This window comes from Seriola dumerili, unplaced genomic scaffold (assembly GCF_002260705.1).
Source record: "Seriola dumerili isolate Sdu_G_001 unplaced genomic scaffold, Sdu_1.0 BDQW01000478.1, whole genome shotgun sequence".
NCBI classification, from domain to species: Eukaryota; Metazoa; Chordata; class Actinopteri; order Carangiformes; family Carangidae; genus Seriola; species Seriola dumerili.
The window spans coordinates 4,800,355-4,827,060 of record NW_019174733.1 but is presented as its reverse complement, the minus strand read 5'-3'; the positions used below and the strand labels follow the sequence as shown (position 1 = coordinate 4,827,060).

The 26,706-nt window shown below is 41.9% G+C and overlaps 1 protein-coding gene across 4 annotated transcripts; it reads left to right on the top strand.

Moving 5' to 3' along the window:
• Positions 1 to 814: 814 nt before the first annotated feature.
• Positions 815 to 24,987, top strand: LOC111235229 (dachshund homolog 1-like). 4 transcript variants are annotated; one of them, XM_022763621.1, is made up of 11 exons: positions 815 to 1,578; positions 9,053 to 9,162; positions 12,368 to 12,478; positions 15,873 to 16,051; positions 17,688 to 17,808; positions 17,931 to 18,065; positions 20,627 to 20,823; positions 21,484 to 21,631; positions 22,635 to 22,763; positions 22,959 to 23,063; positions 24,379 to 24,987. In XM_022763621.1, the coding sequence occupies exons 1-11, from the start codon at positions 995 to 997 to the stop codon at positions 24,414 to 24,416; spliced, it is 1,857 nt and encodes a 618-aa protein (XP_022619342.1). In that variant the 5' UTR covers positions 815 to 994; the 3' UTR covers positions 24,417 to 24,987. The 4 variants fall into 4 exon arrangements, with proteins under 4 accessions (XP_022619342.1, XP_022619343.1, XP_022619341.1 ...); XM_022763622.1 differs by having other exon boundaries at positions 21,481 to 21,631; positions 22,992 to 23,063; XM_022763620.1 differs by having other exon boundaries at positions 21,481 to 21,631.
• The last annotated feature ends 1,719 nt before the right edge of the window (positions 24,988 to 26,706 follow it).

Below are 26,706 nucleotides of genomic sequence, written 5' to 3'. Positions count from 1 at the left end.
TTACATGTAATTTTTGGCTTATCCAGCTGTAGTGACAAAATTAAATTAAACATAAATGTTCTAGTAAATTTCACAGGCATTTTCCTGTATTTATGCTGGCATTCTTACCTTTAAATGAAAAAAAATACTGGTTGTCAATACAGACCCCCTAGACCTTTTTTTCTGTCCAATTGGTTTTAATTTTAAACTTCTATTTAAATTGCACATAAATATAAAGTTTTATGTGCCACTTCTTTACAAACTGACCTTAATTTATATTTGGGAGCCAGAAATAGAACATTGAAATGTTTAGCATACACAAGGTTTTCCTGTAATGAACAAACTTCTGAAGTCTCTGTTTTTGTATTTTATTCTAAAGCTGGTTATCATCAGATCAAACAAAGTCTTATATCCATGTGGATATAATGAATATTTGCTCTCAAGAAAAATACCTGCAGTAAAATCATATTTTTTCAAGGATTATATACAATTCTAACCATTAGTCCCAAACGATGTTAAGGACAGATTATAGTGATATCATGAAGGGTTTCTTTCCCAAATGCTATAAAGAAGACTGATTAAGTGCCACAGATGCATTAAGTCTCATCAGAAGCATTAAAGTGTCTTTCGTTAGGCGTTCATAAATAGGCTTATCCAAAGTTTATGTAGGCTAATCTTTGCTCTCACCCTCTCCTCTCTCTCCCTCTCTGTGAATGCGTCTCTCACTCTCTAAGAATATGCCCAAGCTCCTCCTCTTTATGATAATGTGACAGTAGCATCTCCAGCTCGGAGACAAGCCTCCTCTCATTCTGATTCAACTATGTGATCTGTTTTTCCACACACGGACCCTGTCTCCACTCCTCTCCTCTTCTTTTATCCCCCTCTCCTCCTCGGCACACTCAATGCGCAGTTCCCTTCGCTAAGCAGCTGTTTTTGTTCGGCGAAGTTACTTTCTTAAATAGTTGACTTTGAAGTTTACTTTTTTTTTTTTTTTTAAAGAAAATTATTCTCGGACATGACCACCATGGCAACTCCGGCTGCTCCGGCTCTGCTCCCCGCCGCTCCACTCGGGCACCACCCGGCGCCGAGTTCCGTGTCTCCGGCCACCAACTCTCCGCCACCTGCGGCCACCTCCGCCTCTTCTTCCCCGGCTCCTCCGGTGGCGCACCCAGCGCTGCTTCACCAGTTCAGGGCGGACCTCTTACTACCAAACGGGACCCCGTTAAAGACCGGTGGTGCTCCCGTGTCCAGCAGCGCTAAGCCCGTGTACGCCACCCCGTCGCCAGTGGAGAGCACGCCGCAGAACAACGAGTGCAAACTGGTGGAGGTGAAAGGTGCCAAGCTGGCCTCGTTCACGGTGAAAGACACGGAGCTCATCTGCCTCCCTCAGGCTTTCGACGTGTTTCTCAAGCACCTAGTCGGGGGACTCCACACCGTCTACACCAAGCTGAAACGGCTGGACATTACCCCGGTGGTGTGCAACGTGGAGCAGGTCCGGGTGCTGCGGGGGCTTGGGGCCATCCAGCCCGGGGTGAACCGGTGCAAACTCATCTCCAGGCAGGACTTCGAGACGCTCTACAACGACTGTACCAACGCAAGGTGAGTCGGGTGTGGGAGATAGGAGAGGGGAGGCGGAGGTGACAGTGTGACCCGGTCGTCATGCGGTTGATTTAGGGTTACCCATCTTATGTTTGAGGGGGGTGGTGGTGGTGGTGGGGTTCCTGCTGGTGCAGCAGGTGTGGTTATAAAGCAGGTATATGCGATTCAGAGCTACAGACAGTGAATAAACAGGATTTTAGGGACTTTCTATGTGATGTCAGTCTGCAGGTCAAGTCCCAGGTTGGTGTTACGTTTTATGTATTAGAGTACTATATAATACAACTAATACATAATATTAATGCAATATTTCAGGACTTGGCTATAGCTTTACTCTATCTGCATGAGATTCACCTAAATCTAAATTAAAGGTTTCCAGAAGCCACATGTAAAATATATGGGGGAAAGGAACTATTCCATTAATTTTTTGTTCTGAAAATATGATTTGTTTGTTTGTATTGGAGGTTGTAAACCATTTGATGATGACTGACTGGGAGTCCACTTAACCCCTTATTATTTACCACATAACTGCTGCTAGGCCTGTTACTAATTACCATTTTAACGGATGATGAACGTTGTGATGATGATGGTGTTGACGATAATGAATTTTAGTAATCCTAATAAAAAAAAAAAACACTCTCAAAAGTTTGTCATGTTATCATAGGCTATGATCTCTGGCTCTCTGACATGCACACACACATGCACAGAGTCTCTCTCTGTCTCTCTGACACACACACATGCACGCATTGAATCTGACACTGTCATTCTGAGAAATTGATTCTTCACAGAAATTAATTAATTTTCATTTGGCCCCAAGCGGCAGCTTAAATCAGGACAAGCTCACTCACTCACTCACTGATCCCTTTGCTCTCTCTCTCCTTCTCTCTGCCTCCCTCTCTCTCTCTCCCTCTCTCTCCTTCCTTAATAACTCGCTGTCTTATCATATCAACACTCTTTAGCCCTGAGCATCAGAACAGAGAAGATGATTAAATGAATTCTCGGTGTTTATGATGCGATTATGTAAATTAGCTGTTTTGCAGAACTCCGATGGTGACCAACTACATGGGTCATCAATCCTATACGCCACAGAGATGTTTGGATAAAGGGGCTAAATTGGATGGGATTTGTGGTTTCCTGGTGCCTCAGTCTGCTGTTGTGCAGACCACATGCTCGTAACAGCATGAGTTTGAATCCAGAGGAGTGTGGATTAGCCTCAGTTTGGGGAATTTATATTGTTTGATAGTTAATCCCTGCTCCTTGGAGCATGAATGATCCAATTTACACCTGCCATTAAATGCAGATTGAGGACGCATCAAGATATGAAGAGATAGACACCAACAAACTGACTGAGGAATGTATGAACCATTTTTTCCCCTGTTTTTTTTTTAATCTGTCTTGGGTGTAGGTCAAATCATTCAGGTGCTTTAATGTGATGCTATTTTTATCTTTGAGCTGCATTTTAATTTTAATATCAGGCGTTAACTTCTGAGACAAGCTTTGACTTGTTGAGCAAAACCACAAACACTCCAGAATGAAACAAACTATTGTAATAATCAGCTTCCAACTGCACGTGCATGGATTAACACCTGTGCTTAAGCATCTGAGGCCCTCCAACCAAGACAAAATCCAGACGCATCTTCCGGCTGCTTGGGGATTTCTTCTATGTCAGGTGTTAATGGGAACGTTGTTATACAACTTGAATACACACAGCCTCCGCCATCTCTAATTATCCATACAACACTCAAACAGCCTTCAGTTAATGAGATCTGAAAACATCACTCGTCTGAAATCTTCAAACGACTTCCGTGATTCTTTGTCTGAAGGATTCAAATGTGCTGTGGTAGCCATTAGTATCACCCCCTCTACATTAGAAGTTTTTAAGTAATCCCTTGTGTGGATGGAGCATCATACGGAGGCAGGTAAAAAAAGTGGGACTGGAGATGGTTATCATTAAAGCAGGAAGGTTGGCTGACTAAACCTAAAAGTTCCAAGACCATCTCCAACAATATGATGTTACTTCTCTCTGACAGCGTCAGGGCTCAGTGAGGTTTTTGTTACTGATTAAGACAGCCATCACTTATTATTTTCCAGTCCAGTACAGTCAGGCAGGCTGGAGGAGAAAATAACAGCCTTGTCGGACAGTTTAACATGACTAACAGAACACTTTACATGGATTCTGTTCATTCTTTTGGCTCTTTGTTCATTCATTGGTTCTCTTTTAAGATTAAAATTAAACATTCTGAAGCAGAGGTTACGAAAATGTCCTCTGTTTATCATTGTCTTTCCTTCTCCTCTTTGTCTCACTCTTTTACTCCTGCTGTGCACAAACATGCACACACGCACACATGCACGCGGACACACAAACACCCTGACCACTGACTCATCAAACCATGAAGAGGGGCCGACTTCTCCCTCAGTCAAAGCCTACTTATAATTCATGCATAGGTGGCACAAAAACACACACTCTTGTCTGCTCTCTCTGTCGTCTCCGAACACACACACTCACTCACACACACACACACACACACACACACACACATAAACTCACATGGTCACGCCTGTGTGTTTGCTGGCTTTTCTGCTAAATGACATTAGTTCCACAGAGAGAACATGGTGTGTAGGAGGCAACCTGATCCCTCGTCCTTTTCTTTCTCCCTCACAAAGGAACAGTTTCATTCTCAGTTAGTAACACACATCAAACAGCTCGCTCAGGTCAACCTGTGTGTATGTGTGTGTGTGCATATATTGTACATATGTATGATTACTTTGTGTAGAGTATGGAAACGCCACCCCCTCATGTTACATGAAAGCAGTGTAATGTGGCGAGGTACAAGATCTCATGTTACTTTTTAATGAAGCATGTGTTAATAACGACACATTGTTTCTGCATTTGTGTGTGTGTAAACATCTTTTATGCACAAAGACCCAAAGAGTAGCAGAGGATGTGTTTCGCAAGCATTCCTTAGTTCTTTTAAATTCCAAAAAAAAAAAAAAAAATTCTCAATTGCTGTTTGATATCTACCATGCAGATATTTTTGTTTTTGTTTGCTCTCATGTTGAGATATCCGTCTCCAAGATCCCTGCCTCCAGCCCAATACAATAGAGGTGAATGGAGTTTTGTTTGTGGTGTTCAAAGCATTGAAAATGACACTTGAAATGACACAATGTGCATTTCCAGAAACAGTGTCCATGTTACTCTGGAGAACAGATAAACAGCAGATATATCACAGTTTTCACACGACCTACTTCTACTTAAGTGTTTCATTGGGGTGGAAAGAGAAAACCTCTAAACAAGCGTGGCTACATATCACTGAACTTAAAAGGGGAAGATATGTTGGGTGTATTTTGTAATTTAGGTTAACTGACCCTTCAAGTGATACGTTGGAAAATGATGAAAAAACAAAATTGTAACTTTTACAAAGACCTGAGTTCATAAATCATTCAACCAGGGGCACTCATATGAAGCAGGTGTCGAATAAAAATCAGGCAAAACAAAAAAAATAAATCAAACTTAGCTAAATCAAACGATAAATGATAAATGAGACAAAGCTGCCTTTGGGGTGCAACAAAAGCCCACTCTTTGTGTTTCTCTGTGGCAATCCTCGGCCTCGCAAGTTGGCAGCGGCGAGCCGGGGTTGTGTGTGCGCATGGGAAGGTGGACTCCACAAAGCTGAGCCCCACTGCCATGCCATAACTCACTGTCAAAGTGAGCAGCGGTGGGATGAAGAGGAGGAGGGCAGTGTGTGTGTGTGTGTGTGTGTGTGTGTGTGTGTATGTGTGTGTGTGCGCTAGGGTGGGATGGTTAGCTCAACTTTAACCTCTTCACTCTTTTGATGTTTTATAGAGAAGAGCGCGATGAGATAGAGAGGGCCTCCATGTCTTCCACTGTGACAGGTCTTAATGGAGTACACACATTTTAACAGACACACACACATGTACGCGCGCACACACACACACACACACACACACACACGCACATGCACACACACACAGTCTTGACATCGTCCTGACCCTGGAATGTGGGAGAGGAATGCAAGGCGGTATCAGTTTAGGAGATCAGATTCTTGCTATGATCAAACGTCCTGTGTCTGTGTCTGTGTGTGTGTGTGTGTGTGTGTGTGTGTGTGTGTGTGTGTGTGTGTGTGTGAGTGAGACACTGTGCAAGTGTGTCGTCCTGCCTGCTTTTTTCATGACATCATCACACAGGCTTTCCTAATAACAATGCCACATAAAGCTTTTTCAGCCCTCGATTCGAGAGGAAGATCACAACATCAATCTTTCCCTGCCTCCTCTAACCAGCAGCCCAAGATTTCCTGCGTATGGCGACGACGATATGATTTATCAAACCGGACCGTGACGGTGAATACAAACCCGCGTGATAAACACAGATTGAAAGGATGGGAGCATGGGAGCTGTAAACCGCTGCTAATATATTCCAAACAAAATCTTGTTTGAGCTAGTTGTGTTTTTTTCCCTCTCTCCCTCTCCTACACAGACTCGCATAAACACACACACACACACACACACACACACACACACACACACACACACACACACACACACACACACACACACACAGCTGCTACCTATCAGCACCTCAGTTCCTCCAAGCCAGTAGCTGTTCCACTGTTTTGACTGTAACACTTCCTCCTCTTTCATTACTTTTCTCTTTCCCCTCAGTGTGTGTGTGTGTGTGTGTGTGTGTGTGTGTGTGTGTGTTAGCGTGGAAGAGAGAGATCTGTCATCTTTGTTATGTTTTGTTTCTGTTCCACCTGTGCTAAGCTCCAGCTGCCATGTATGGCGTTTCATGTTTCAGGTAACACACACACACACACACACACACACACACACACAACACACACACACACGCTAAGTTTTGGAGGGCAGAACTCAATGTACAGCGCGTACCTTTTTTTTTTTTTTTTTTAAGTGGATGTGTGTGTGTCTGTGTGTGTGTGTGTGTGTGTGTGTGTGTGTGTGTGTGTGGCCAGAGCGTTGGCATGAGGGAGGACGTCTGGGTGAGATTTTAATTAAAGTTTGAGACAAAGAGGTCATAACCCATACACCCCCTCCTCCTCACACACACACACACACACACACACACACACACATGCACACATGATTTATACACACACACACACACACACACACACACACACACACAATGCACTGTTTTCTCTCTTCCCCCTCCTCTCTCTCATTCCATCCCCTCAGCTTGATGACTTTTCCATGAAAGGCTTTTTCATTAATCCTACCTCAGGGAACCGGTGCTCTCCAACCTCACACACACACACAAAACACACTCGCATGCACACACAGACACACAGAGACACATAGACCTCCCTCTATGGGTCACTTTGATGTATCAACGCACTTGCAGACTAAACACAAAATTAGGTTTGAGTTCTTTATGCCTGCTAAAATGCAACATATACAAAGGCACACACACACACACACAAAACACAAAACACACACACACAAACACACACACACACACACACACATCATCACACACAGGCCATTAATTAGTGTGTGCAAATAAACAGTAGTAAGGGAAAGGGAAGCGGCTGCAGTAAAAACCAACCGCAGACTTTGGTCTTTGTGTATTTTATTTCCCCCCACTGGTGTTTGCTTCTGCATTTGTGCGTGTGAGTGTGTGTGTGTGTGTGTATTCATTTGAGATGTTTCAACATCAGTTGCAGTTGAACTGTGTTGCTTTACCTTCAAACTCAAGACCTAAAAATAAATTTCCTGCTTTTGTTAAGCACAGTATGCTGCACTATATGCACTGCAAAAAATATTGCGTGTGATGTGAAAGCACCCTGGCCTCCAAAAGAACAACATATACACACACACACACACACACACACACACACACACACACACACACACACACACATTCCCAACCCTTGCACATTCCTGCTTGACTTTATGTCATGTTGTGTGTGTGAATATGTGTATGTCTACCTGAGTGTGTCTCTCTTACTGTCTACGTGCATGTGTGTGTGTGTGTGTGTGTGGGTGGGTGTGAGTGTGTGTGATATCTGATGTCAGCTGTCACATCCCAGTCGGTCTGGGCCCATAATAAGAGACAATAATAACAACTCATTAAAACCGAGGGCAGGAACTGTGGAGCTCATCGGCTCATCAAATTAACCTTTGAACACTTCATACACACACAAGCCAGACACAACCACACACACACACACACACATACTGGTTTGCACTCACACACACACACACACACAAGCTACCTGTTTTTCTCCCACAGTTAGTGACTACACAATCTTTCTCTCTGTCTTTTTGTCTCTCTCCATCTTCCCCCCCTCTCAGCCAGTGGGTGTGTCAACAGGGGATTGGTCCTTTCTGCTGGGTAATTGATGAATTATATGCAATATGCAAATGAGGCGCCATTAATCTCCTGACTGACAGCTTCGTTTATGGGGCTTTAATGACGGCTGGATTAGATTCTAATTAAAATCTGCTCAAAGACACCCCACGCTAGGAAGCTGCTGCTGCTGCTAGTCTATCTCCCCCTCTTTTTTTTTTTTTTTTTACTCTTTCCCACCTTTTCTCACTCTCTCGGACTCTCCCTCTGTATGTTTCCTCTCATCTCTTCCTCTCACTTTACACCTCCTCATCTTTCCCTCCGTCTCCCTCTTCATCTTTATTGTTCTTTCTGTTTCTTTCACTCTCTGTGACACCTTCTTCGTCTCCACTTTCCCCTGTCATTTTCCCTCCTTCACTCACTCTGTCTTTTAATATCAAACACACACACACACACACACACACACACACACACACACACACAAATACAGATGCACGCTTCACAGTCACATGCGCACACTTGCCCACAGACTCATGTTATCCAGTGTCAGGCTGGTATGAAAGGAGATGAGCTGCGCTGGTTGTCATTAAGCCTGATGTGGCCCGTGTCATTTCCCCTGTCAGGACATTCACACCGTTTAGTCAGAGCCAAAGTGATGCCTGACAGTTTTTCACATACTTCCTCCAGGATTGATTGAGCATGCCTGGCTCAATCAAACCATATGAATCTGCTTGTAGTCACAGCCTTTATTGAGAAAATGTGTGACATGGCGGGAAAAAGGGAAATGAATGGCCAAATGAGGAATGGATGGAGAGAGTAGGAGGCGAGCAAACACATTTAATAAGCAAACAAATGAATGAGTAAGCTGAACAGTAATGAGGTGCTTTATTGATGCCATAGGGAAACTCCTTTTTTGCTTGCTTGTATCCACAGGGAGGACAGATTTGCTGTACGGCAGTCTTCCTGGAAGCGGTCAGGTTTCAGTGTTTTGCTTGTTGACATTTCAGCAGGATCAGAGGTTTTCAGACTGAAGGACAGTTTCTCTAACCAGGCCACCCATCTCAGTCTCAGCATGAAGAACTGACTGACTGAAGAGAGTGAAGTATTAAACTGCCTAATGACTAACGTTAGCCTGTTTTCTGCCTGCAGTTCGAGGCCTGGACGACCGCCCAAGAGGCTGCAAAGTGTGACCGAGGGCGGGACTCACCACATGCTGTCCCACAGTGGTCTGATGCACGCTGGGATCATGCCTCCTGCAGGTGACCACCCAGGCCTCACCACGCACATACAGTACATATGTACACATCTGCATAAGTGTACTTTACAATCAGTATCCAACAGGAAAGATCAAATCAGGGAAAAATCATGTTTCATTTTTCCAGATTTTTATTTACTTTTCCTTCAGTTTAGACGCATTCTTGTTCACTGTTTTCTGCTTCTCGTATTTTGTATTTTTTCCACGGCTTTTTTTGCTCCACAAGAATCACAGAGCCACCAAAAAAAGTGCTGATCGGGATCTCTTAGTCTACAGTCCATTTAGTAACTTGTGCCCTCACTCTGCATATTAATAAAAAACTGTCAGGGAGGAGATCTATGCAGCAGGAATACAGCCTGAATCTGAATCACACAGAAGTTTGTCTGCTCAACTGAAGTTACAGAAGCATGGTTGAAAACAATTCTTTTCCCTTGTCACATGTCTAAGGATCAAAGAATCAACAAACGTGTGTACTCTAATGCTCAACAGTGATGATGATCAGCCTGTGACACATCAGAGCCTGTGGTTCAGCTGCATGACATTTTGGGAACATAAAGTTGTAATGAGGAATTGTAAAGTAGGTATATGAATAAAAATGTTCCAAGTTTCGGAAAAAACTTGCAGTTACTGACACGTTGAGTTATGTACAGTATTTCAATGCGGAGGGTGAAAATATTTTAATTAATTTCTGAATTAATTAGAAAATGAAAATGAAAAAAAACTATCTGAGAAACTTGACAATTGATAACATTGTCATTTGTTCTGGTCATGTTCAAAAGCTTTTTGTCAGTAACTGTCAATATTTTGTCTTTAACAGTAATTACTGTTTATGCTGTTAATACTGCTGCTTCTACAACTAATTGTAAAACTAAAATTACTTTCATTTCATTCAAGTGTAGCCCAGTTAAACACACTGTGCTATTTTCAAATAATTTGGTAGAAATACAATATGATAGAATCATGTTTCAACCAAAAATTATAGTTAAATCTTAAGTTTAAAAAATGGAAATACCCTGCCAGAATAATGTGTATTAAAGATCCCTTAAAAGAAGAGTCTCTAAATCTCTCTTTTTTTACACATGTTTTATAATATAAATGTTTGTAATTCTTCAGAACTGAATAGAAGTGACAGTAGAAATCTTTAAAGAGTGAATCAGAGACACTTGCTTCAGTCCTCTGAAGAGCTGCGGGCAAAGTTCAAATTTTGTTCAGTTGTTTGAAGGGGGACAGCAAGTCGTCCCACCTGTTCTGAAGAAAGACCAAGTTGCTTATGCAGAATAGAAAGAGGATGGGGCGTTTTTTTTTCTTTCTTTTTTTCCCTCACCACTTTTCCTGCAGACCAACATAATGACACATTTTACCCATCGTCAATAGTCTGAAGAGGTGGGGTTCTGAGAGGCAACCTGTGTGTTGATTAATAAAATTAGCATACACCCTGCTGACACATGAGAAAAAACTCATAACTTGCAAGCTTGGTATTTTTTCTTGAGTTGTCAGAACACAAAGTCCTCTGTTAAGGTGAGCAAGACCTGTGAAACCACTTTTAAAACCGATGTATAATTTCCACTCCTTCTTGTGTAGGTGACAATGTAGTTTGTATGTTTGAAGTTAAAGCAATTCATTGTCTCTTCAATTATGAAATTAAGTTTTAGATTTGTTATTGAAAATAAACAAAAATGTCTGTGAAGGAAAATCTGTTATTTGTAATGTCAGAATCTGTAGGTCTGTGTGTTTTATGTTTTAGTTTTACATTTTGGCTTTGTGAGAATTGTCAGTCAACTGCCCGCTAAAGGCCATAGAGCTGCTTGTTCTTGTCACAAACCCTTGCGTGTTTGAGTCCCTATTGTGGTGTGTTTGTGTGTGTGTGTGTGTCTGTGTGCTTGTGTTTGTGAGTACAGCACAGAGAAAAGGAAGAAAAGTAATTGTTGGCACCTCACTGCTCTCAAAGTTGCCCTTGGCTTTGTGCTCTTCACTGCAACCTGATCTTTTCATTCCCCGCCTCAAAAGAAGCCATTTTCTATTAGCCTCCACTTCCTCTCACTGTTCAAAGGTGTTTGAGTGTGTGTGTTTGTGTGTGCGTTCTGTATGTGTGAGCGTTCAAGAGCATCTTTCTCAGTGGGAAAAGAGTCTTTTTCCACCAAAGGAGAGGGCACGGCGGCAATGTCAGCGCTACTGATTAGAACTGGCCACATGAGAGGGGAGAAAGAGACAGAGAGAGGGAGGACATTTGAGCGTAAAAGGCAGGAAAAATCTTTGATGTGATCCTCCTTAGTCTCTTTTTCTCGCCCTCGTGCACTCACACATACACACAGGCAACACGGTGGCTTATGTCCTGCTGTGATGCTGACATTTGAAAAGGTAAAGTAAGGAGAGGGGATGGGAGGAGAGCAGGGAAGAGGGCAGGAAAGAGAAGGAGAGAAGATGAGAAGAAAAGGAACAATTTGTTGTGGTTGTCGACGTCCAGGACAGACAGACTATTCACCTCAGACGCCCATTGTGTAAGGAACAAAAAACACTCAGCGCTTCAGTTTGTTGCAAATGTTTAGATGTATCCAAGATCAGGAAATTAAGACTTATGGTTTGTTTGCATTTCCTCAGTGCTGTTTGCACAGTTGCGCGTTTTGTCCAACTTTAATAATTCACTGTGTTTGTCTGTATTAGTGCAAGAGATATTTAATTTTCTGTGGCATAAGAAAGAGTTTTAAAGGTCGCTCTGTGGGTCAAACTACCTTCTGAGGTTCAAGACACAAATTATAATGCGGCTCTGCCCTGCTGCTACATTTTGTCACTCTCCATTTCACATTATCCAAAAGTGCACAACCCCTATTAAAAAATAGCCACGCTTTTTTTTCTAATGCTTCTAATTTGTACTGATAAAGAAGTACTTTCTGGCTAGAAGGTGGAGCTGCCGCCGCCACTGAGTGTCATCCTATGTGCTGTGCTGTGGGATGTGATGTCCCTGTGTGGGAGAGATGAATGTCTTGGCTTGTTCCTATCACTGCTGATTCCCTGGCAGACTAAACGGCCAGTGCAGCGGTGCAGTCAGAATGAATGGCTGGCCTCTGTCTTCCCATGACAACCTCCTGCCTACCCACCGCTCTAATCCTCCACCGGGGCCATTGATCTGGCTCTTATTGATTCTCTCTCTTTCTTTCTTTCCTTCTTTTCCTTTTTCTTTTCCTCTCTATGTCTGTCTCTCTCTCTCTCAGATCTGTCTGCCCTGGCCAAGAAGATCAAGCTGGAGGCGATGGCAGGTTACCACAGCAACCAGCAACATGGCGGGCCAAACGGAGAGAACGGTGACCACAACCCCGGACTGGGTGAGTCTGAATCTGTTTGTCCATCCACACACACACATGCACATGCACACGCACACACATATTTCATGTTTAATTACGGTCGTATAACATGTTGCACGGTTGTTGTCTGTACGCATCTGTGATGCCAAGTCAATACAACTTGAGCAGCTGTGTTTATGTGCGGCTGCTGAACCAAGCTGATTAAAACCAGGATATGACATCACCTGTGCTGCCTGTACGTTTCCTCTGAGAGACAATGAATGAAAAACAAACTACAGCACCCATGAGTCGGTTCTTCATTTGAAATTAGAAATAAACATCTGGGGCAAGTAATCTAAACCATCAAAACATAAGGAGCAGATCTTTATTTTTTTTAATCACCAATTTTTGTTTGGTTTTTCCAGTATTTCCAGGTTGTGATAAATGCCTTTAAGCTTGGATTTGTTTGCACACTTGTGGGATTCAATGAGATTCAGGAAACGTATCCTGAAAAACACAGTTGGTCATCCATTCTGTAGCCTCAAAATGTTGCCGGCAAATCATTAGTACATATGAGTCATCACATCAAGGGAGTTTAAACCCAAACCAGCTCTGTTACTCATGCTCAACATGACATTGGTCTGTCAGATCAAGTAATATTAGATCAGGATTTACAGGAAAAAAGAGTTGAGTAAGCACTGTGTTCCCATTTACAGTTAACTGTTCATTTTGAAGCTGGAAAACACTGATTCACCTCATTTTAGAGCTGAAACCTTTCAGCTACTCATTACATCTTCAAGTATAATTTTTAGTTATATGTTGTTCCCTTTACTGCACCCTTAGCCCTGGCTTTGTAGTGAAGGAGAGCAGCCAGTGAAAATGAAGCACCAGTGGACGAGAGCAAGCGCACCAGGATGATAGAGAGATGAATAAGATGAGAGGCTGAAACCAAATCAATAGTCTTCTCTCTAATTCACTATCCTGAATGCAAACGACAAACGCTGGACAATCGATGGCAGAACGGACACACGCACACGCACGCACGGTTGCTTTCACGCAAACACCAGCGCGTGCACACACACACACACACACGCACAAACAAATCGGACACACCGCCCCCTCTGTTATCGACAGGTTAAAGCGACATCATTGTGTTTAGACAGATGACAGGGCTTATGGAGGTCTGTGTGGAATACGCTATCAACCTGGGACACATACACTTAACATGTGGAGCATACTGCGAGGCTTTAGGACAGAAATGAAAAAGAAGAAACTGTCCTTGTGTTTTTCAGGAATTACAAGGAGACTAAAGTAAAATCACCACTTGTTTTAGGCCCCTCTTTAGCTTTGTTTTTTTTTTTGTTTTTTTTTTTTTGTGTATGTGTGTGTGTAGTAAATCTTTCTCTGTACCCGTGTCTGTAAACACTCCCAGTCTTAGGCATTGTTTACCATTGTATACACTCAGTTACGACGGCCAGCATCTGTGCGCAGTTTGGTGGCATGGTTACCACCAGCCATTATAAACCTGTAAAGCTTAATCACTGTTAATGATAGAGTCAAGTGGAAACACACACACACACACACACACACACACACACACACACACACACACACACGCACACACACACACACACACACACACACATACACACACACACAGCGCAGGCATATATACACACATAAGCACGATGTGTTTTTTCCATACCGCCACCCACGGCCTTATGGGAAGGATAGACCCCTACCAGATCTTAAACCACTACAAAGGCAATCTCAGATTACACACACGCACACACTCACAAATGCTGAGTGTGACACCTTATGGGCTGGGGAAGAGCGGGGAGCAGCCATTTCTGCATTTAACAAGATCTTCTGGGAAATTTACAGTAACTGTTTGTTTACAGTAATGGTTTGTTTGGATAAACATAAGAGAGGCACTTTGACTTTTGATGTTTTTTAATGAAACATAAGAGAGAGTGATGGGAGGGCAGAGAAAGTGAAAAAAAACAGAGTTAAGAAGAAGAGTGAAAATGAAAAATTAGTAGGTGGTGGTGGTGATGGTGGGGTGGGGTGTGGGGGGGGGGGTGTCTCTAACCAAGGCTTAATATTTGGAGTTGGCTGCTAGTTGATTGTCGGAGCATCTGGTTATTTAGCTCCATTCAGACAGATCTTTTGTTTGGATTGGTTTCTGCTCTGGGCAAGTGAGAGACTAATCTGCCAAATGCACAAAGCACTGCACATATGTCCAGCGAGGCCGACTCATAAAGTCAACGCCTCACTCTTTATTTCTTAGTTTGCCTTTTCTTTTCTTTTCCTTTCTTCCTCTTTTTCTTTCTTTTTCCTCTTTCTTTCCTTTCCCTCCTTTATTTGTTCTATTTCATCTCTCCTCTTTGGATAGCCTTTTTTTGTTTCCATGCACTCGTTCTATTATTTGTGACAATTGTGCGGAATAGAGTCCAAGATTTTTTCCTTTGTGTTTATAATTACCCAGCGTGCATTGCTGGCCCAGCACCAGGACTGCCATCAGCTTCTTTTGTTCCACTTCCTCCCTGTGTTTCTTTTGTTTTTGTTTTTCCTATTATTAAATGATAAATATTTATGTCATTCTCTCCCCCCCCCATGAATAGAGGGACTGCAACAACCCACTAGGGTGCTGTTGAGAGGAAGGATTTTCTTTAAAGATAGTGGATGCTTGTCTTAAAGAGGAGTGCGATTGGCCAAGATAATAAGAGTTTGGTTTGAAAACGTGTTGGATTATCGTCAAGAACGCCAGGGAATTTAAAGAAAAGTTAGCCAGTTTTTCTTAACTCCAGAGAGGCTGGATTTGTGTGTTTGCAGGTGACACTCATGAAAAGGATTTAAAGCTTCACAACAACATCTTGAAGCCATCACTGTCTATACATCTTTGTGTTGTATAATGAGCAGGACAAGTGTCTCTCGGTCCTGTCTCCTTCTACTTCAGTCACTTTTTATCTATTCTCCTAGTGCGCTCATCTTTTTCCACACTCTACATCTCTAAACCCTTGACATGCACATGTACATGTATTTTTGAGTCATGCTGTAGAAGCAGAGCAGTCATCCAGGTAATATTGATATCACCGAGGAATGATATCGGTGTCCAGTTTCAGTCCTGTCATCACAGAACCAGAGGTGCTGTGGGCTTTCAGTTCAGTAAACACCATAGGCCTGAGATGAGGGAGGCCTTTCAGTTGTGATGCATAAATGCAACTGAAGCAAAAATGAAAGAAGAGAGAGACGAAACCTGTTTCATGTTGGGTGCATGTATAGAGCAGTTTTGATGGCCTTTAAACAGAGCTGCTGGTCTGACCTTTACCATATAAAAAATAACGGACTCTTACTGTACTTCACTGTGCTCTCTCTCTCGCTCTCCTTCAATACTTACCTATTTCATTCTATTTTCTTCTATTCTTCCCCCCAGTTCTGGATCAGTTGCCCTTCATGATGATGTCACATCCTCTGATCCCTGCAAGCCTGGCGCCAGCCTCCGTTTCCATGGCGATGGGCCAGATGAACCGATTGAGCACACTAGCCAGCATGGCCAACGTGGCGCAACTTCACGCCAACCCCCCTGCTAGGGCTCCCACCTCCGTCATTAAGGTGAACACTGTGGCCCATCAGCTCCGTAGATCTGACAACCAGCCAGTAATTGTCTGAGTCCATGTGACACTTGGGACCTTTAACTTAAATCTGAGTTTTAATCACACAGAAGCGTTGTTTCAAAATTAGATATTTGGAAAAACAAATGTCCAACTTTCTTTTAACATCCAAAGGCATATTTGTTATCCCTTACAATTCAAGATGAATTAATCTTTTAATCGTTTACATGCAGAATTTCCATCCATGGTTATGACTAAAACAAATTGCCCGGTAATTGTCCGCTGGTGGATATCCATGTTCTGGATCACAACCAGAATGTAATCAGTTGTTCCTTGGTTTATGGCCAATCCCATATCTATTTATAATTTTTGAGATATCCTGCTTACAGACAGAAACTGCGACCTTCTTAGCCTTGATCACTTTGTTTAAAAACATTATCAGTGGGTTCACTCTTAAGACTAATTAAAGGAGCTTTGGAATTATATATTTCCAAAAAATGCATGCTGTAGACGTCACTCCTCACAAAGTGCTATATCACATCATGTCCTCATCAGTAACAGGAAGTAATGTCTCCGGTCATAATTTTAACGATGGAGACCATTGTTTTTCAAACATTGGGCTGAGTCCAAAGGTGGTTTACAAGGCTTATTGAAATGAGCACCACATTTTTCTTTAAGCAACAAAGAATACATATTACATTTCCCAGCCTTTCGATGTCCTCAAGAACAAAATTCAACATCTGTTTTACCATATAAAAATTATGTCATAAAAATATAGAGAGACAAACAACAAGACAGGTAAAGCAAAAGAGCTAGGCCTATAGTTAAAGCTAGATGACAAGATAGCCACGGGTTAGCCTTAGCTTTAACTAGCTAAATGTACTTCTTTTTTTACTCTTCTTTCTGTGTAGTTGAAAAATATCCATTTTGATGGTGATGGTGATGTTGGTAATTTGGTTTGTTATCCACCATAACTAAACTAAATTACATATTTAAATGTATTAAATGGTTATTTCTCATAAATAATAACAAGTGTAATAAGTGTAACATCCCACCTCTGTTCCACCTGCTTCTGAAACACATTTCAGCATTTCTTTCATTTCTTTCATTTCTTTCATCAGATTTTGTAATAAAAAAGGTTAAAGAAAAAAAACAAGATTCACTTTCTATATTCCAAGAAAACTCCCTATCCACTACAGCAACTGCTGTGATAAAGTGAAATCTTTATGGTTTTGTAATTGTAATCTCTATTGTTTAAAAACGTCTATGGCATTCGCTCATCTCTGTTTTATCTTAGCTAGCCTCTACTTGCTCATGGACTTGCCTCTTCTGTTGAGTTGTGACATTTAACCCACAAACATCTAGGCCTTATGGGGAATGGTTTTCCTGAAAGGCTGCTACTTTTATTATATTTATTAGTTTGTTTTTTTCAACAAAAAAAAAACTATTATTCCTGTGTAGACCTATGAATCCAGCTACACGACATACTGTTTAGAGAGGCTTTGTTCCAACGATGGACTTTTAGGTAGAGTTACAAATGTAAATGGGATTTTGAATGAGGTTTTCCTACTCCTGGAAGAGAACCTGGAAGTTATGGTTCCACTTTGGCTCTCTTTAATCATTTTTGTTGTTCATAGGAACGAATGCGTGATAGCCCTTCACCCTCTCCCTCATTGGAGGAAGGTCAGATGTCATCCAATCACAGCAGCAGCGTGTCGAGTTCACCGTCTCACACAGAACGCACTGCAGAAACCACACGTATGTACTTACCTAAGTCATCTACCCTCGGCAAGGCAGTGCTAAAAATTAAGGATACTTCAATTATAGCAATGCCTGTGATTAATTTATAGTCTCTTTGACTTCTGATATCTTCTCTCTAGACCCGCTGCATGACGGCCTGTCATCAAGTCACAGTGTGTTGGGACATTCCCCTGGCATGGTGCAGGGGTCCAGAGAGGCAGATGTGACTCCAGTGGAATACAGCAAGGAGAGCAAGAGGAGCCACACTGACAGAGGTAAGATACACTATTATGTTTGTATAACCTGGGTCAGTATTGGTTCTTGTGTGCTCTCTTAAAAAAACAAAACAAATTTATATAATTTTTTCATTTTTTAATATAATTTTCATCTTGTTTTAAAAGTATGAGTTATTACACAAATTTATTGACTGACAGTGTCAACTTGACTTCAAAGGTCAAATTTTTTTCTGAGAATTTCTTGTAACAGTCATTAATCATTTAATGATTATTAATCAGTAATGATAATTTCTCAGACAAATCAATTGCCTTTGTACAAAGTCTGTCAATACAGTTTCCATCCAATCCATCTATCTATGTCATCATTTACACTGTGGATTTAAAAATTTGGCACGTGGCAACAGTGCGATAGTTTATTTAACACGGTTTATTTACAAGAGAAAGGGTTTCTAACAGTTTGACAAGAGAGAAATATCTCAGTAACAGGTCGATGAGGATTCACTGTCTCACCCCCCCTCCCTTCCTCCTCTTCTCCTCCCCCTCTCCTCTTCGCTGTCGGTGGCCTCCCTGGCTTCCCGCAGAGAGCAAAGACAAATAATTCTGCAAAACAGGGCTCCATTAGACCAGGAAGCGGTGTTACATTAGCGAGCCATTTGCCGGGCCGCGGCCTAACGAGCCAGGCGGCCTCCCGTGCTCTCAGCTGGACCTCATCTGCATAACGACTGCCTCCCTGTCGTTAGGGCCTGCGTTGCCACGGCGCTGCAACGTCAGTTGTTTGGTTCTCTCTGTCAGGGAGGTTTGCATTAGCTTAATGAGGACTGCTCAAGGACAAACAGTCAGCAGAAATCTACAGCGAGAGGGAGAGAGCGGGACAGAAACTGAGAGTTTGTATGGGTGTGCACGCGCCTGTGTAAATGTATTCTAATACTGAATCACATTATTCAGTAATCGAATCTAAAAATCACAAAGGCCTCCCAGGTAAGGTTTCAGATGCTGTCAGGTATCTGTGAATATATTGACAAAACAGTGATGGCACCAACAACGTGAATGCCATGCATCACACATCACATTTATGCAATTGATTTTCAATTGATTTTTCTGCATGCAAATGAAACACATGTACATTTGCTGGATTGCAGGCTTTTGTATTTGACCTACAACATCACAGGATAGGTTTATCATGGATTGAACAGAGTTTCAAAGAGCACTTCAGCGCTGTCATTCTGTCAATCCACTGCATGATAATCTCTGAGTGTGTGTGTGTGTATGCGAGTCAGTTTTGGCTGTGTGTGCTGTTTCAGTGGTCTTTGAACAACGTATCCATGCAGCAAAGATCAGAGGCCATCTCTGACACCTCACTCCCATTAACCAAACATCAGCAGAATTTTATTCTCTCTCTGTCTCTCTCTTTCTCTCCCTCCCTCCCTCCCGTTCTCTTCCGCTGACTGGCAGTCTTCACGTGGTGAAGTTCATTAGCCCTGGGGACGGGTGGGAGAGGAATAAGAGAGGGGGAAAAAGAGAGATGAAGTTGGGAGAAAAGAGAAAAACAGACAGTGACCTTGGTTAGGGAGATGGGTAAATGATCAAACGAGCTGGCAGCTGTGTGTATGTGTGTGTGTATTTATGCCAAACGTGTGTGTGAGTGTGAGGTAAAGTAGGCGTAAAACAGTAACTCAATAAAGGATCAGTCACATCCAAGGAGCCTGGGGAGCCCACGCTGCTGACTGCGCACTTCACCGGCTACGAGTGTGTGTCTGTGTGTGTGTGTGTGTGTGTGTGTGTGTGTGTGTGTGTGTGTGTGTGTGTCTGTATGTGAGCCACAGGAGTGTAGTTGGATGCCCTCCGCTGAGCTCGCCAGCACCTGCTAATTACCTTTCTCTACAGAGCAATGCTTTTAGCAAGAAAGAGGGAGAAAGAGGGGGGGGGGGTATTGCTTCTCATCTGTGAAACACCTTGAATGTGACAGTTGCCAAGACGTGTGGTCGAGGCGGAGTAGGGGAGGTGGGTGGATTTGGAGCAGAAGATGCTGTGGTCAGCTAAGTGAAGAAAACACTGTCATTTGTCACAGACAGAGAAAAGTGCCAAATATCACATCGCACGTTCACACTCGTCTCTGCTCCAATAACCGCCCGACTCCCAGGACATCGTCGTCCTCACTGGCTCAGATGACAGTAAACGTATAAAGTGAGCAACTGCCTGATGTGAAGGGGGGGAAGAAATGCAGAAAATGGCTAATCTTCATCTCCCTCAGTGTCACGAATCGGGAACACGCAGTTCTCAGCTTTACAAACAGATGGTCATCCATAATGCAGCTTCTTAGCTGTTTTATGGGATATGTCAAGCTGTGATGCATTATCAATAGGCAGAGTGCCATCTAATAAAGGGTAACCACATTTTCAAAACCCCAAACCAGGACTTCTGTGTTTATGTACATGCACTTGCACAAACAGTAATTAGTGTAAACACCTATTTGCTGTTGGGCTTGACAAGAAATTAAGTAAATGTATTAGTAGGTATATGTAGTTTATGCATTACATATTGTTACTTATTATTGTATTAGCCTTACTGACTCTGCATCAAAATGTCTCTTTGCCTTCCAGATAACAGCTCCTTGGCCACTCAGACAACCAGGGAGAGCTGTGATAGACAAGTCTACCAGAAACCCCCGTCAGGCAGGGAGGGCTGTGATAGGGTATCTTATCCTGCGGGACAGAAGCTCCCAGCAGGTCTCCACCACACTCCCTTCATCTTCCCCGAAGGCTTGTCCTCCATAGAGACACTGCTCACGAACATCCAGGTGAGGCTCTGCCGGGGCTTTATTATTATTATTATACTCTGAGATGAATAGGAAGGGAGATGAGCCACTCTTTGGGATTTCCTGAAATGGTAAATAGCAGACGAGGCAGACATTTAAGATATGCAGTAATTGGGATGGGCGTGTGCTGACCTGCTTCTCAGATTTTATATGTCTTTGTTATGACAGAGTCACCGTGAAAGCACTCACTGGTTTGGTTTTCACAGGACAAAAAAATCATGGTTTTAATCTCATCTGACCCCGATGTGATGGTTGTTCCATTTTTAGCATGGAGTTAAAAGATCAGCAATGATTTCATGAGGGAAAATTTTTTTTTCTGTATTTTTTTCTTTTCTTTACCTGAGTAAACCCAGGAATTGCCTGAGGAAGAGTCTAATTCATTGCGATCTTTTTACTTTTACATGCTTTTTTTTTTTCTTTTTTTTTTTTAAATTAACTGCGGCTCATGTTAAATGATCTTAATCTTGAAAAGTGCCTTTGTTGAAGTGCCTTTAAAAGAGGGATATTTACGTAAGATTATGTGATTAGGTGAAGTAAGGATTCTCTCTGGTGCATTTTTAAATGCTTGGAGAAAACAGACATGTCTCCTGGCTTTTGTTCAGTGTGTAACCTGTTGATGTGTGCCTGTATGTCTTCAAGCAGGGTCTGCTGAGGGTTGCCATAGAAAACGCCCGGGCGCAGGAGAAGCAGGACCAGCTGGAGAGGACGGAGCTGAAGATGGAGCTGGTACGAGAGAGGGAGCTCAGAGAGACCTTGGAGCGACAGCTGAGCATCGAACAGAAAAACAGAGGTAGATCACATTAAGTATCACATACAGTATCTGCACATTTTTTCTGTGGAAGTTTTTCTAGTTGGCAAATATTTTACTACCTTATTGAGACTCCATTCAAAACTGTCAGTTTTAACTTCCCTCTCATGAATTTATAAACACTTGCAAGGTGTTGATTTTTACATCTAAACACTGACAATTCTGCTGTGCAGCAAAACCACGTTGGTTTAATCCACTTCTAAGCTGACAGGATGTCCAATAACTTTAAAATCAGATCAGGAAGTGAGGACACCTACTGTATATTACCCACTTAAAGCATCTGCAGAGGTGAATTAGACTGAGGTTGGCAGTACACTACAAACCAAATCGAGTTTGGCATGTTCACAAAAGCTGTCATATACAGCGCAGTGAGAGCAAATGCCAGTCAAGGACACTTTCCTTGAAAAGGTCACACCAGATGGAGAAGTTTTGGTGGGAGGTGACATTAAATATTTGACCCAAAACAGCCAGCCACACGATATTGTTGACCTGTTGCAGATGGCAATGTATGGGGAAGAAGTAAAATAGGCATTTGATCAGTCAGACCAGCAGTGATGCCTGAGGTTTGTCACAAACATGTCAAACAACCTCTGTAAACACATTTGATCTCACTGTGAGCATATTGGCCTCATTTACCGACTATTAATATCTCATTCACACCACAGTAACAACTTGCAAGTTCACAATACCAGCAAAAGTCCCTCAAATCTCGTGATGTCAAGATCCAGGAAGGTCAGGAAGCAGGAAGACCACAGAGAAATATGATAAACAACTTCCCACAACAATAGATATAGATGAAGTCATGTATTGAAATATTAGAGGCAAATAAATATTCGAAACATCTGAATCATTTGATTGCAAAGCATATTTACTTTTAAATGTGTATTTTTCTGACATCCGTTGTCATTTCTTCTTCTTCTTCTTCTTCTTCTTCTTCTTCTTCTTCTTCCTCTTCCTCTTCCTCTTCCTCTTCCTCTCTATTTAGTTCTGATTCAGAAGCGCCTGAAGAAGGAAAAGAGAAGTAAGAGGAGACTACAGGAGGCTTTGGAGGAGGAGGTCAAACTCCGTGATCAGGCAGAGCACAGCCTGCTGCACACTGCCAACACGCACACAGGTACAGGCACCGAAGATTTCTTATAGATATCATGTATCATATTTCTGTTTTGATTCATAATTGGGCCTAAAGTTTTTGTAGCCAGCGTAATCCTCATTTTCATATTAAATGTCACCAAGTCGTCAGTGCAACATAGCCTTGACTGTTCATTAGCCTCTAATTAAGTGTCCTTATTAATTAATGACCGAACTACAGGCCATCAATCATCAGCAGCCCCTCCTCACACAGAATCTTTGACCCAAGACGTGGATGGGAGCAACCACGATGACAACAGGCTGGACACCAAGGCAACAGTACAAGGTACAGGTGTGGAGATAACAAATACGTCTTCATATTCTGATCAGTGAAAATGTTGTAGTCCTGGAGAGAAAGGACTGAAGTAGAAATGCTTCTGTCACTGCTAAAACATTCTGTCAACAAACAACAACTTCAAGGAAATTAAGACAAACAACCCTATTACAGACTTATGAAAATTCACATCATTTTTTTTTTATTTATGTCCCATGCTGTCACCTTAAGACACTAAATTAAGGTTTTTTTAAGCTCTTCTATCTGAAACTAGTGATGTTAGCTGATGAGTCTGTGATCTTTTAAAAAACAAACAAAAAAACAAAGGCGTGTGTAACAGTATTAGTAAAGGCACTGCACCAAGTTTGTGGGAATTACATTCGACTACTCATTAGTAGTCGAAACCTGACTGTCATGCTTACTAAAACAAGCCATTTCGATGTAAGAATTGTGAAATAAACAGTGATATACCTGCTGCTGGGGATTTATTTAGCTCCTATCAACTGAGCTCGGACGACAGATTTCATTATTTCACCTACTCACTGCTTTTGATGCTTAACTGACCAGTCTACTGGAAGGGTTTTCAAAGGTTTCACAGGGAGACCGCTCCTGAGAAATTGAACAAAATTAAATGAAGCATGAGGCAGTTCGCTGGGGCTACCGTTTTAATGGAGACAGGCGTTTAATATATTTATTTTGCCAACATTATTGTCTTCGCAGGGATAGATTAATGAGAAAATCCCACATGTAACATCTTAAACAGACAGAAAAAGAAATGGCCGTGATCTCTAGCCCGGCCTCATCAAAAGAGTGCATGGTTCCAGCCCACCTCTGCTCCACGCCGTGCCAGGACCGCCGTACCAGACAGCGTGCTTGTTCAAAGGCAATTTTTAATTGAATGTCAGTGAAGCAAGAAGAAAACTGGCCACTAATTAACGGCTGTCTTAATTGTCCTCGTGACGAGTTTGTTTGGACATCATTTGCATAATTAACACCCAGTAATAAATCATTTAAAGGGGAATTGTCTGTCAGACAGCAGGGCAGGATGTGGTTTCTTTGTGCCAGGAAGTTTTATCACCAAAAACAGGGATCAGAGGCCGAAAAACATTTTCAACTCAGACTTACTAAATTTTTGAATTAACGATCTGGTTGTATACAACCTTCTTCAGTATTTATATAAATGATATATTGTATACAGCATTTTTCCTCCTATAGTTACAGTCACTGGAGAATCAAATCTAATCTAATTTTACAACTTCAATAACAGTGGTTTAAATGTTTAGATTTTTTACTGCTTTATTAATCTGGATTTCTTTGTGGATTTCAGAGGGCAGAGTGTTCCTGCAGACCACTGGGATGTACTGAAGACTTTGTGGATGGATGGATGAATGGATGGAAGGATGACTGGATGGATGGATCAATGGAGTGACGAAGATTCCTCATTTATGAGAAATACAATTGACAGGCATGCTCAGTCGCACAGTGGCATCTGAGATAAACACCTCCACCTCCTCACGAGGACTCCCCTACATTTTAAGGGTGACCTTTGAACTTTCCCATTGTTCTCTTGTTTTAATTTATTCCATTTATCACCGAATCTTGGCCGTAGTGGGAACAGTACTTTATTCTGATGATGTGTTTGACTGTGTTTCTTTCAATCAAGGTTTTTAGATCCTAGATGAAGATGACCATAGTTGTTTTTTGTCAGTGCTGTTTATCTGGACACAAATGCTGAATATTACTTGTAACAGAGTTGTGTACATATATATAGTCATCATTTTTGTTATTATTATTATCAAAAAAACATAATGGCATGTTGTACAGTCAGTAAACGACTTGTATTGTGTATGTTATGCAGTAGTGCAGTTTGACAATACAAACAATACAAATCCTTTTTATTAAACTGTGTTAGTGCTTCTTTCTTTTTTTTCACAAGTCTCTGAATGCATCATTTGTTTAATTGTTTTTTTCATGTGAATAGTTTAATTGATTTCTCTGAAATACAGTGCACCCTTCTGAAATGTGGATTTATATTACACTTTATTGGTTCTTTTTTGTGACAAACAAAATGGCTCTGCATTCTGTGATACAGTAAACCCTTGAGATTTGTTTTGTGTGTACGGAGGAGGGGGAGGTCCATGTGCTTGCATGTCCATACATATATGAGGGTGTAGGGAGTGGTGTGACATTGATTTGTGCTCCATCTCCAAAAACGTGCACGTAAGTATTGACAGACAGACAGGAAGGTGCTGAGCAGGGTCACATGTAGACTGTCCTCTAGTGAAACATGTTGACGATGCGCCGCCGCTCTGTGGCTGCTCTCATTTTTATCATGTTTTCCCCTCAGGATAGAGAAGGGTGAGAAAACTTAAGAAGAAGAATTTGCGTCAATAAATAGTTGAGACAATATAAGAAAGAGAGAAAGAATGATGAAAAAAAAGAAACAACATTTTTGTCGCATGAACATTTGTGGCTATTTTATAATCCTAGTATTGCAGGAGATGGAACAATATCTAATTAAACTAATGAATAATATCTTTTGGGGCTGGTTGAAGCCGTGTAAATATCTGGTAACGTAAACCAACTGTAGTTTAACTTGAATTTGAAAAGCTGTGCTTGTATACAAGAGATATCTGAAAGCATCAAAACTGAAGTCAGGGCTGTTCTAGGCCATTAAAAGCAAAGAGTGTGTGACTGTAGACGTGTAAAACCATACCAAGTGTTCCTCAACTAATGCAGAGGGTAAAAAGGATGAATATGTAATGAATTATGTAAGGGGTCAGTGATCAAAATGTTGTTGAACATATTTGAAGCAGATAATTTCCCCTAGGAGAGACAGTAGATGGCCAGGATGCTCACTGGCAAGCAATATTAAGTTTTCCTTAGTCCTAAATAACAATGTATATTTCACATTGTTCTGAATCTGTTTGTTGTGCCAAAAAAAAAAATCTTTGCAGTAGGCCAGATTTTGCTCATGCAACCCTGTCTAAATGTGCAGTGTGCCATTTCCTGGACACAGGCAGATAAGCTGTGATGCGGGACTAAAACAATACCGCTGTTATAAGCAATTCTTCCTGAATACAGAGTCGGTGACAAGTGAATAGCAATGATTCACGTAAATGAATGTGTGAATGAGTCATCAGCTTTTCAGATGACCACCTCAGAGGCTGTCTTGACTAAAAAGGTTTGTGACTTCATTCAGCAACACTCTACTTTCACTTTCCCGTGTATCTCTCTCTCTCTCTCTCTCTCTCTCCCTCTCACACACATACACACATACACACACACATATCCCTCACAATTCACCGAGTAGCATTGTCCTGCTGAGAGATGTGTAATGGAAAAGATAAATGGAGGATAAAGCTAAGGTGACAGGACGGAGCACGATGTGTGTGTGTGCGTGTGCGTGTATTTGCATGTGTGTGTGTGTTTCTATGAGTGTGTGCCCGCATGTGTGTACTGCACAACAGACCAGCAAACCATCTGCTCATCTCCTCTTAATGAACAAAGCAAACAGCAGGAGTCAAGGCTGTCTCCAAATCTGGAGTCTCTTTATTGGTAAGCACACACAAACACACACATACGCATACACACATCTCTGCGCTGTTTAATCTGATTATCTTTGATTGAGAACAGGGGCAAAGCAACCTTTTTA